The sequence below is a fragment of the Schistocerca nitens genome, chromosome 5, assembly GCF_023898315.1.
Source record: "Schistocerca nitens isolate TAMUIC-IGC-003100 chromosome 5, iqSchNite1.1, whole genome shotgun sequence".
Classification (NCBI taxonomy): domain Eukaryota; kingdom Metazoa; phylum Arthropoda; class Insecta; order Orthoptera; family Acrididae; genus Schistocerca; species Schistocerca nitens.
The window spans coordinates 866770107-866783276 of record NC_064618.1 but is presented as its reverse complement, the minus strand read 5'-3'; the positions used below and the strand labels follow the sequence as shown (position 1 = coordinate 866783276).

The 13170-nt window shown below is 42.3% G+C and overlaps 1 protein-coding gene across 1 annotated transcript in view; it reads left to right on the top strand.

Annotated features, from left to right (window-relative positions):
- The window catches only part of LOC126260771 (dynein intermediate chain 3, ciliary-like), a 176215-nt gene that overhangs the window by 119188 nt on the left and 43857 nt on the right, over positions 1-13170 (top strand). Inside the window, exons 3-4 of the mRNA XM_049958109.1 lie at positions 5700-5953; positions 9669-10018. Of these exons, the coding sequence (XP_049814066.1) occupies positions 5700-5953; positions 9669-10018 (604 nt within the window). The remainder of the gene's footprint in view (positions 1-5699; positions 5954-9668; positions 10019-13170) is intronic.

Below are 13170 nucleotides of genomic sequence, written 5' to 3'. Positions count from 1 at the left end.
TCCACCGAATGGTCAAAACACGGTCCTGTTGCAATAATTCAGGTCGTTCTGTTTCTACACGGGTTGCAGAAAGTGCTGGACATGGCTTTCTCTGACTTCTGCTCAGTTCTGACTTAAATTGGAACTATCACATGCACAAAGCCGCAGAAATGGGGGCAATTGCAGGATGCGTAGGGACTGACTGAAACCACATTTACTTTAGCAGACAGTTTCGAGAAACATGACTCGTTTCAAGGTATGAGAGTGCCAGAAATATAATTCACTTGTGGCTGTGATCCAAAGCAGGTATGTGATTGGCTGGAAGGACATGGTTCGAAATCATAGACATCATTTCTAGCAGATAGCGTAACACTAGAGATCTGAAAAGCTAGTGTACATTTCTTATAACCTCAATCAGCACATCATCTACTACTACTCCTTGTGATCCTTCTCAATAAGTCGTTACCTACAACTCAGTGGATATATTGCAGAACCTCTGACATGGTATCGAGCCAGAATATGTTACAAGTGCTATAGAAATACCTAGCTGGGGCGGTGTGATGGAGTGGAACACACTGACTTCATACCACGTTCCTTAGCCGAATCACCCTCAAATTTCAGCGATTTTATCACGAGGTTGCATCGCGGGCTATGTGTAACTGGAGTGCTGGTCTGATAATACACAGTCCTGCGATCACCGTCTAGGTATTTGTCCGAAACAACCACCTCATTCAGAAGTAATGTCGTACCTCTATTTATAAAGCCAGTATAGCTTTTAATGTGGATACTTTTGTGCACCTGTAGAACCAAGACCGCTTGTGACAATAACATACAGTAGTTGTTGAGATCGGTTTTTTTTTACATCTGGCCGATTATGTCTCTCTTTCTATGACACAGACTTGCAAGAAAAACTTATGAGACATGTCCACTCATCACTGATTTTCTCTCAGTATTATTTCGTATCATAGGCAATCAGTCAATGACGAAGTATTATACTTAGTAGTAATGGGGGATGTGTGATAGGACCATTATTCTGTCCAATGTAAACTGTCCATTGTGGTGCGTATTCAGTGCATCTAGCAGGTGAAAGACGGGTGGAGGACACATTTGCTGGTTGTCTAGACATGAGAAACACCTTAGTTTACTTTGTAAATTATAAGGATGATTCGGAATCTTTTATATCAGGCTTATAAAGTATGTCTTTGTGTTCCGACATGTGCAAATGAGGTGACTGAAATACTGTGATAGCAGAGGGAAGAGTAGTCAAGTCACAGGAATGGTACACATATTTCTATTTCCAGAACCACAGCCGTCAGCAGGGTGTATTTCTGATACTTCACTCATTTTCGAATGTCGTTCAATTGAGGCCGCAATCGTAACATTTAATTGTAAACATAGCGATCAAGTATCTATGTGGTCGATTTCCAAGGATGATTGTGTGTAGGGGTGCGTGGTGCACCAGCGGTGGCCTGTGGCAGGAATGATTCACATTTCCCACTTACAGCTGGAGCCATCCGAATGGAAAGGTCTGCTGGGAATGCTGGAATGTAGCTGACTTAACCATGTCGCCCTCTAGACCACCGAATAGCGAACTAATACTTAGTAAGTGTTGGATAGTGTTCGTGATCGTGTGGAAATTTGACGAGACTGAATATGGACATGTGTTTGCGCTGGGCCATTATTCCCTCCCATGTAAATTGTTCAGTTTATTGTTTCTTCACATTTCCCATCTTTATTTAGTCGAGAGAAGATCAATGTGGTGTGTGCATTTAGCAGGCAGAAGACACATTTGCCAGTTCTCTAGTCATGAGAAACACCTTAGTTGACTTTGTAAATTATAGGGCTGATTTGGAATCTTCCGCATCACCAACATCGGTATTCGCGAGTGGAAATATCTGTTTCCTCTATTTGTTTCGAGTTCTCATGTAAAGGTCTTTGCAGACAGGATGAATTTCTAGGGGTCTAGAGCACACTCCACCTAGCTAAAGTTTGGGGTTTGATAAAAAATAATTCCCAGTCCACATCTTCAGAATTATGGTGCATGAGCTATCAGTAGGATACTGCTGTGTGCAAGCCATGCGAAAACATATTTTTTCTTGTAATCCCAAAGTCTGGAGATGGGTGTAGTAAATAGCAGTCAGGGAAGCAGGTATGGACCACAAACAGTCCCATTTGTGTCAAGGGGGAAAGGAGCACTCTGGTCACCCATCGGGAGTGGATGCCCGCCAACCTTGCAGGGAAATATCTTGTGTCGCAAGTATATGTACTGTGCTGTCTGTCTTCACGGTATGTGTGTGAATGATTTACAAGGGGCGATTTTTGTATGGTGCAGGATACGAATTGCATGTTTACTAGATCAATACTATTTACGGATCACCAATTTAGCTACGGATCACCAATTTAGCGTTGGAGGGCAGCGTGGAGGGTAAAAATCATAGAGGGAGACCAAGAGATGAATACACCAAGCAGTTTCAGAAGGATGTAGGTTGCAGAAGGTATTGGGAGATGAAGAAGTTTGCACAGGATAGAGTAGCATGGAGAGCTGCATCAAACCAGTCTCAGGACTGAAGACCACAACAAAATGGTATATGGTGATATATTGATGGGTTGGAGATCAGTTTCCCGCTCTAATATTCAAGCTCCTGCCCTCAGTGGGGGGGCAGTGTAATTGAGTAAGAGTCTTTCCATATTTGACGATATGTAGGGTACACGGTGATATATTGATGGGTTGTATGTAGATCAGTTTCATGCTCTAATATAAAAGCTCCTGTCCTCAGTGGGATTGCAGTGTAATTGAGTAAGAGTCTTCCTGTAATTGACGATATGTGGGGACACTTTGCAGCGTTTAATTCTCAATGCAATACGCCTATCTGTGTAAAATAGTTTTTTTCCTGCTGAAAGTTTCATCTGCAGAAAGAAAGAAAAGGTGGATGGTGCGTCCACACTGGTCGAATCAGTAATTCAGAGGGTAAATTCGGTATGAGCTAATCATAATGCTCGATTCATTCACATGATATTCTTTTGTGCCGGGATGTAAGAGTCTACATAGTGGAGGGAACGTTTCTGTGTGTTGAAAGCAGAAAGGGCCAAATGTGATTGGTGGTGTAGGACTGCGAGGTAGACTGCATTCGATTTTATTCTATGCTATTTTCGTAAACAGGTTCTATTAGGGAAAGAATTTCCGTGCATACAAGCTGAGACATCAAGAAACTGAGTGTTAACTATTTCTGGGACAGCATACAATTTCCTAGAGGTCGACTTGGTTCTGATTTTACATAGCCATGTGACATCAGTATAAGATTGAGAACCTTGTTAGATGCGCTTCAGATGGTTTGTAGCTATGCAGGTGCACTTCACAGCGTTGCGTCAGTCATGCAGGACAGTTAAGCACTGTTAGATGCAGCTCGCATATAAAGCTAGGAACAATACCCACTGAGCTACTCTGGGAAGCATTGCAACATTTCTCTCTCTGCGCTGGACCACAGGTAGAGCAAGGGGTCATGCCAACAGCAGTGAACACATGGCGCTTATTTACATAGAGATGTGATGTCAGTATCCATAGATATCGCAGCAGCTGCCCACAGGTGTCTTGCATATGGAACTGGCGTGAGTGCGCGTTGGAGTTCTGTGACGTCAGTATAACACTGACTGTATACCAGAAAATAGGCCCAACTTTCACCTGCAGCAGTGTGAGAGCAATGGGTTGTGCTGGCTTGCATTCAGCAGTGGCTCACGGCAGTGTTGGCGCGCTCGGCAAATAAGTCTTCACTCCCATTCGGTCGTGTCAGCAACGGTGCATAGGTGAACACATAGTTCGAGAGGAATTTCTCATGTACCAAGTATTAAAGGGATATGTCCGCCTCATGCTTGCGGGACCTGAACGGACACCTGTGTGTGGTTTGACAGCTGCAGCTGCGTCACTTTGCAGGGCTGTCGGTAGCCTCCTGTGCGGTCTTGCAGACAGGGGGCAGTGGGCGATGTCTGCATATGTTGTTTGCGTGTATCTTGCATTACTTTGCAAGCAGGTCTGTGGCTGTGCTGTGCGTTATTTGGACAGTTTACGAGTTGATTTCGTGTCTGCACATCTGTGTACTGTGTTATTTAGGAGGAGTTTGCATGCCTGTACTGAAATTATTTCGGTAAGTTAGGAGTTGTTTTTGCATGTCTGCAGAGTATTATGTAGGGGTAGTTTACAGATCTGTGGGCTGTGTGGTGTGACCCCAAGAAAGTCAGAACATGTGTTTTGTATCAGTGTGATAAATATACTCCACCCTAAATAGATTGTTCCAAAATAAATGAAGTATACCCCTTCCTTACTCTCTCCAGCAGCCCAGCGCAGGCTGAGTCATTTTCGCGCTATTTCCCCCCTCCAACCCACCATGTTCGATTATATCACAGGAGGGATGACAGCACCCTTTGGTGGCAGTACTGTGTACTAGGTCAGTCGGACTCTAGTTCTCATGGTGGAGACACTGTCTGCAAAATAAAGACTTATGTCCAGCACAGGCAGAGTCCTTTTCCCGCAATTTCCCCCACCCCAGACCGCCATCTTGTATTACATCATGGAACAGATGCAACGATCTCTGGGGTGGTACAGTGTACTAGACCTGGACCTCGTGGTGAACACACTGTTTCCTGCCATCTTGGATAACGGTACTCACATCATCAGCTGACGTCATGTCTGTCATCTTGGACAACAGCGGCCTCTGGTGACAGTACCTTGTACTAGGTCACTTGGGCTCTGGACCTCGTGGTGAACACACTGGATGGTGGCAGTGGCTCAAATTATTTAAATAGAGACTGGTGGATGATTTTAACAGTTAACAATTAGCAAGCATGTTTGCAGAGTCTTTTAGTGGTTTGCTTGTCTGTAGGCTGTGTGGCATGACCCCAATCATGTCAGAGTGTGTGTTTTGTATTAGTGTAATAAATATACTCGATCCATAAATAAATTGTTCCAAAATAAGTAAAGTACACTCCTTCCTCTCTCCAGCAGCCCAGCACTGGTCAAGTCCTTTTCCCACAAATCCCTAGGAGGAGGTGGGGTTGGGTGACTTAGGTTAGTGGAGGTAGCCCAACTGAACTATATTCCCGCCATTTTCATAGGTTAGTAGAGGTAACTGTGGTGTGATGCATTATCATGTTGGAATTTGAGCTTCCCGCCATTTTACTTAGGTTAGTGGAGGTGGCCTAACTGACCTGTGTTCCTGCGATTTTCTTAGGTTGGTAGAGATAACCATGGTGTGATGCGCTAACCTGTTGGAATTTGAACTTCCCTCCAGGGGGGCTTAACAGGGGGCTTGGCACTTTCCTGCCAAAAGCCGCCATCTTGGATAGCGGTACTTGCATCATCAGCTGACTTTATGGCTGCCATCTTGGATGCCATCATGCAATGTTGCCAAATCTACATGCCACCTTCTTGGATGATCTCACTGCTGCCATCTTGGATACATCTGACAACAGTGCAGAGTGCACCAGAACGCAGGTTGCCCCAATACTGTGGCTACGTTAAAGCTGTGAAATGCTAAATGGTCCCACTAGTCGTCAGGGACACTGCTGTCACAGTAAGAAAACATCAAATTTCGTCCTAAGCCTGGTGTAGAAAACTTAACTAGTTACACAATTACTGTCAAAATGTAAAATCGCAACAAATTTGTGTGATGGAGATGTGATATTTGTTGTCTGATTAGGGAATAACTGCTGATTTCGTTTCAATTCAGTGAATCCCGACACTCCTTTCCGAAAGATGTCGTCGTCTCGGGCGGTGACATGTATGGAGTTTAACCCAAAGGACCCGCACACACTGATGAGCGGCCTGGCTACCGGAGAAGTGGGCGTCTGGGACATCAGAGACGGCGCGGCTCTGACGTTGCACAGCACCCTCCTGTACAGCCACCGTGCGCCTGTGGCTTTGGTGCAAGTCATACACTCCAAGACTGGAAACGAATTTTTCTCCACTTCCTACGACGGACAGGTGAGTTCACATGTGAGTTGTCAATGGAGACCTGCGAGTCATGTAAGATGGTTGTGGCCTCCTGAAAAATAATGGCATTTAAATTATACAATAAATTTAAAATTATTTCGTCCAAAATTATGTCAGTTATTTATTTTATGCGCTTATTTCGTCTTTCTCGTTTTTCTCTAATTTTACTAAAGCTGATGCTTCCCTAGACGCAAGTACTTCATTGTGATGAGTGAAGAGTTGTCTTGTGATAAACTTAGTTTGAAGTATATGACCAAGAAGAAGTTGGACCCCATAGAAATCCTCGATATTGTTTCAGTCAAAGTTGAGACATTTGACAATAAAAGAGATCGGAAAGATTCCATCAGCCCACGAAGCCACAAATCTAGTAGAGGACTTGCTGTTCACCAAGTCTCGTTGATTTTAAAATAGTATCCCATTGTGCTTATCTGTTGCTGTTGCACAAGTATCCACTATTGTATAATAGTTCGGAGAAATGTTCACATCCAATATACGCTACATGTGTTAGGGGGATTCTATTGGAGGTCTGTTAGGGTTCAATGTTATAATATTAACAACCACCATCTATGATACAAGGCAATTAGTGGCAGCTAAAAGAAAATGAACTGTCTATGAGATCGAAGCATATCAATCCTACATGTTGCTCAGCAGGTTTTCATATAATTCACCACAGGGAAATTGTTCATCACTCGAGTGGTGTAAGGGGAGAGTAACTGGCACATAATTTTTCCTTAGGAAATACCATGCTCCTTTATATATTACGGAGGCCAGGTGAGATATATTATTTCATCATCTGCTTATTAAACCTGCTTGTTAAACTAATCTCAGAAATTTGGGGAGTGGAGGTATTATCGTGTGGGAAGTTTCAATGTTCTGAACGGAAGCAGGGTGCAACCTTTGAATGAAGATGGGTTCGTAGACGTTTCAAATTACCTTTGTTTTCAGCTCAAATCGTGGCCTCCTGAAACCACAATACAGCTGCCAAAAAGCGTTTCAAAACCTCCGGTGTATTTCCTTGTCAAAAAAAGTGTGTCTGCACTGAATGATTCTGAGAGAGGCCAGGTTCTGGATGAAAATTCTGTGGAATACAAGAGAAGATCTTTAATCATCTCCCTTGAGTTTACCATGGACCTTATGATGTTGCACTTTCTCTATGTATGTTCGTGGTTATACACTTAGTTGAGGTGCGATATCCCACAAAGTCTGTATGACCACATACTCATAATTCATTTCTCACAGTTCTTAGTTGCATAAAAAATTATTAGCACCAGCATTTAGAATTCAGCCATGATTTAAACGAAATCTTTTCAAGACAGTTAAAAATTCGCACTGTATTGGCCATAAGCAAAACAGGTGAAGCTGTCATCAACCGAAGGTTGGTTTGAACACCACAGTGCTTACTAGGTGTGGTCCTGCTAGAAGTCGTATGTCTTTGCCTTTCGCTGATGTCTGCACTATCAAGCAGGCTATAGGGGGAACTACAGTTTGTCAATTCGGAACCACGTTGTAACTCGGTATTTTCCCTGTTGATAGACTTTGCCAGAGATGAAAGGAGTGCTATGTGACAGATAAAAATTCTTCAATTGACAGGGGATCGAACTGCAGACCTTTCGATCCATAGTCTGGCACATGACTTCTTTATGTGTTTTATGGACCTCTAACTTCCCACCGAGCGAGGTGGCGCAGTGGTTAGCACACTGGACTCGCATTCGGGAGGACGACGGTTCAATCCCGTCTCCGGCCATCCTGATTTAGGTTTTCCGTGATTTCCCTAAATCGCTTCAGGCAAATGCCAGGATGGTTCCTGTGAAAGGGCACGGCCGATTTCCTTCCCCATCCTTCCCTCACCCCGAGCTTGCGCTCCGTCTCTAATGACCTCGTTGTCGACGGGACGTTAAACACTAATCTCCTCCTCCCCTCCTCCTCCAACCTCCCCTTTTAGCTGACGTCATACGTGTAATGATCAGACGCCTCCTTCAGCGTTAATACTTGGATTTGTTTGTTTAAATGGCAAAGGAAGGAGCCTTGAGTGATTCTTTTTGTTTAACACAGTAAGAGCCCCCCTATCTTTTGAATATGAAATATGTTGAAATAAATTGTCACTGATGATAAGATAAAAAAGTCGTTATAGAGTCGGTGAGTGTTGTATAGATGAAGTATCACTTCCTGCTAGGAATACAGAAATGAAATAATCCGTTGGGCACAGCGCATAGTGTCAACAACCAAGAAAAAAGATAATAAGGAATATAAAAAAAATGAAAGTAACAGGATGTGGTATTAATTTCGGTAGTGAGTGTAATCTGTAGTTCTAAGATATCCTTTGAAGTCACCTGATGGTACCTCTTCTTGCATTCTTGCAACATATGTATTAAAAGGTTTTGTATGTTTATTTATATTTATCTTCAAGTCAGGTTTGCAGCTTCCAGTGCTGAATAAACAGGTTGTATCTGTAGCTCGCTATCTCTGCTTGTCCACCAATGATGTGTAATGAATAAAATTCCCCATCATAGATCTGCAGGCATTATGTTTCGCAGATGGGTAGAAACTGCAGTCCAGAAATAGTACATCATTAAATGGTATCATTTGTTGGCACTACTGCAACAATAGGATGTGAAATCCTTCGTTTTTCTCGACCAAAAGGCCACCTCCAAAGCGTTCGTTTTTAAGAGACGGATGATCTTCGGTTTAGCTAGTGCCTCTTTCCAACTGATGACAACGGCATACTTGTTTATATTATTTGAGAGGTTCCCCCAAAGCAGTAACAGATACGTGTCTTTTAAGAGGTCACAGCTGATCCTGTAAATACACAGCATAACAAAAAAGTGCGAAGCATGTATAAGGTGAGAAGGAAAAGCATCGAGTCAAATTTATAAGGAACTTGGCAGCAGCGCACTCGTGGCTGTGACATCAGACCCCCTCCGGCCTGCAGCCATGCCGTGGTTCTCTCGGAGTGGGTGCCACGAAGCTGTCGTACCCTGTCCAGGGGCGCGCTGGCGGGCCCACAGCTGCTGCAGATGACACCCTGGTGTGGGGCTGACGCCCAGGCTGATTCCACAGACGCTGTGTCAGCCACGAGTCCCGCCGTGGGAGTGCCTCGCCATCACACAGACACTTCAAACTACGACCTGTTGTTGCCGTAGTAAAACTTCGTAGTGTTCGGTGTACCCTATCGACCTTCAAGTTAATGACTGCTTTACTTTTATTTTATGTCCTGCCTAAGAAGCTTCTAGAGTTTGGAAATTTTCCAGAACTCCAGTTTCATTTCGGTATTTTTAAATGACAATTGCACGATCTTGAAATACGGGAATCCTTACTGTGGGAAACATGTTAATTGTGTTGACAGATTTCGCGTTCACACTTCTTCCACTACTGTTCTGGCACGTTCCAGTAACATAGCCTGGATACTTACTAACTTAGCTCGCTTTCTCGTACATAATATTAATGAGGCCTAGTGAGACAGAGACCACTCAAACAGTAAATGAGTGAGCTACAAAAGTTATTACAGTAAATGATGTCTCCTGTGTACTCGTGCAGAGTACAAAGCGACTTTTCTCATATAAAGACTATGAGAAACATTGACTATCACTTGCACGATAACTATACCAGATTTAACCAGATTTAAAAAGTCGTAATGAGGAAAACAACAGTCATGTTTTCCGCCTTAAAATCTTACAGTACAGTATGACAGTCGTGTTATTGTTTGCAGGTTCTGTGGTGGGACATGCGCACGCTCAGTGAGCCTACGGAAAAGCTGATCCTAGACCCTGAGAAGGGCGAACAGGACATCAGCAGGGCCTCGGGCGCTTCCTTCCTGGAGTACGAACCTACCATCCCGACTCAGTTCATGGTGGGCACGCAGATGGGCGAGGTAATCGCCTGCAACCGCAAGATGAAGACTCCGGCGGAAATGATAGTTGCAAAATATGCGGCACATAAAGGACCAGTTGTGGCCCTTCACAGAAACCAGGCGCTGTTAAAGAATTTTTTAACAGTTGGTGATTGGTCTGCTAAAATATGGGTTGGCGAATGCAAAACATCTTCAATCTTATGGACAAAGTAAGTATGCTTTTTTCCAAGATCTTTTCCCGTCAGAGGAACATCCTAGGAGGAATGGTCAATATTCAGGGTTGTGACAAGAATGATCATTCGAAGCAAAGAAGTCTAATAAACATGATCTCTAAGCAATGACATTTTCTTCATCTTTCTTAGTGTGAAGCACATCTCTTCTACTGAACAAGTCCCCATAGCTCTTAAGGTACCGGTATACATTTTAGAGCCCATGTTTACTAGCAGTTTTTGCTTCTTGTCATATCTCGGAATATTGGCCTTTCCTACTCAGACGTCCTTGCATATGGTCGTACAGTGGCCTCCTTTGTGAGGAACTGAAACTCACGCCATGAATAACAAATTTCAGACATTTTATTTTGTAATTTTGTGAGCTTTTTTTTCACAAATCTGAAGTCATCGACCAACACAGATTAATTCCTGTATGTGATAACGTGGAGCTTGAGAAAGTATCTGCGATTCATACACTAAGAAAAAATGATCTATACACCATGTTAATTCGTTTATGTAAGACTCAAACAATAATAATTCCACCATCTGAAGAAACCAATGTGTTTACCTCGCTGCAATTGTTTTTTGTCTTTTGTTCCTTCTGGTTGTGTTTTGCTCCAAATCTTCATGGTTTCAAGCATTAATTTTCTGGCAAAAATGATTCTTTCTTAATTATTGGAGTGCTATGGTACCAAGCGGTAGCAAACGCAGAAACCCACAGGTCTATGTCCTTTATATTAGTTGTTTCGTTCACCGTCTGTGTTCCATGCCCTAAAACACTTTGTTCCTCATGTTTACTGTTAGATACCTGCTTACACGACGTGACTGAAATTTCTTTCTGTGTATTTAATTTTGAAGAAGACGAAATTAACTGTGTGTTTGAAGAATGAAACTTTTTGAAACAATGGTTTTCAATTCTTTACTTACAGAACTTATTGTACATTTGCTCAAATATAAATCTACTTCGTAAAACAAATTCATAATCTCAATAGCTGAGAGGTTTCGGCAGAAGGACGGCAACAGCGTTGGCTACAGGCAGTAAGAGCACGAGCTAAAAGGCAAACTAAATCAGTACCTCCTTGACTAAAGGTGTGACTTCACACACTGATGACCAAATATGTATCTCAACTACCATAAAGAATAAGTCTAATTATATCGAGTTACAACAGCACGGATGAAAAGTATTCACAATTCAAAACTTCTGTATAATCGACACAAGATTTCCAGATAGAACATGATGAAAAGTGTACCAATAATTACATTCACAATAGTAAACTTTTGTTTGATCTGTGTAAGGTTTTCTTTTAGTAACATAATTATTCATATACTGGGCAATGTTAGGAAAATGAAAAATTTGTCAAATTCTTTCATGTATAGATACACGAAAACAAGTTTGTCTATGGGTCACCTGCCTCCCTTTTCTGCAATACTTTTCCTTGGAGCATCTCTCTCTGTATTAAGCTCGTGACACACCTGTAACAGCTGATCTACTATCCCATCCCCCTCTCCCCGCGTTCAAGCAGGGGTTGGAGCTAGCTGGAACCGTTGGTAGAATGACATTAATGTTCCGTGCCTGCTTAACATTCTTGTAAGATTAGGTAAATGCGAAATCTTGGTCGAAGGACGGCGGACAGTCAGAACTAAATCTTTTATGATCGCTCCTCTTGTAGTTTGAACCAGTTCTCTTTCCCATTTTTCCTTCGAAGTGCATCTTCACTTTCTTTCAACCACAGACCAAGGGATTCCGTTGCAGCTTCCTGCTGCTTTTTCTCGATCTGCTTGGTGTTTAAGCTTGTGTGCACATCCATTTCCTGGAGTTCCTACATGTGCTTTCGTCTTTTCGAAGTTAATCAGCCATTTCCTCTGACAGTTCCCTAATTCTGTTTCTAATATCTTCCATCAAATATTTATAATTCCTGGAATTTTTTATGAATTCAGCATAGTTTGACTGTCCGTCCATACTGCAGATGCCACCTTAACATTTATTTCTCGTAAGTTCTCTGGTTTCTCTAATGCTCACAAGATAACTAATTGTTCTGCTTTGGTTAATGGTGCACCTGCTCCTTTATTTTTTATATCTTGTATCTTATATCTTATATGTATGTACTGCGTAGACACTTTTCAGTTGCAACAATCATGCTATACGTTGATGTACCTCACTTGAATAAGGGAAGAAATGTCAAATCTGACAATTTTTTCACCTCCTTGAGTGCCTCTGAAACCTTGAAAGCAAATGCTGCAAGTACTGTGGATATCATCAATCGACCTAGCAGGGAAATACCAGTCTCTGTCAAGAAAGCAAAAGAAGAGTTATATAGCACAGTGTTGTTGAATAAGAATGATACGACATTAACTGTTTATCAGGCAAAGAGCGGAAAGAATATCCCGATTCTTATCACTATGCATCCTTACACGAAAACTGAGACAGGTTTGAAAAAGAAGCTAGGTACAGTTACAGTTTACAACCGCTCCAAATATGGACATGCTGGAATCAAATGGCTCGCAAATACTCATTCAAAACACTATCCAGATGTTGACCTGTTCACACATTTTACAACTGTCTGGATTTGCCGTGGACAAATATCTGGGTATTACAAAATGCTATAAACGAGTAAAAGTTGAAGTGGAGGGACTTCATAGTGCAACAGGGGAGAAGCTTTCTGAGAAATACACAGCAACCAGGAAGGCTAATACCAGCGTCACTGTCCAAGATATTCCCGAGAGACAAGAAAAGTGAACACGATGCCTTACAAAGTCTGACTGCACTGGAAACAAACCCTTTATAAAGTGCCACATGTGTAAGAAAACTGTTTGCGATTAATGCACATCAAAAGATTATTATTTGTGTACATTATATGACGTTAGCCAGTAAAGGCATGCAGCGGACGCGTATATGTTTCCTCTATAATAATTCCTAATTTGAAGAAAATACTTTACTTTTGTGGAGGTATGTTCCGTCTATGCAACTAATTGAAGGCAGTTTGTTTACTGCAATACGCGTTTCGCTTCTTTTATTTGTGAATCATCTTCAGTGGCGTGTAATGCATGTTTCTTTTTATATGAATCGGAGTGTGAAATGCCAGATCCGTTAATCGGGGAGGTAGGGTAGAAAATTTAAACAGGGAAATGGATAGGTTAAAGTCAAATACAAA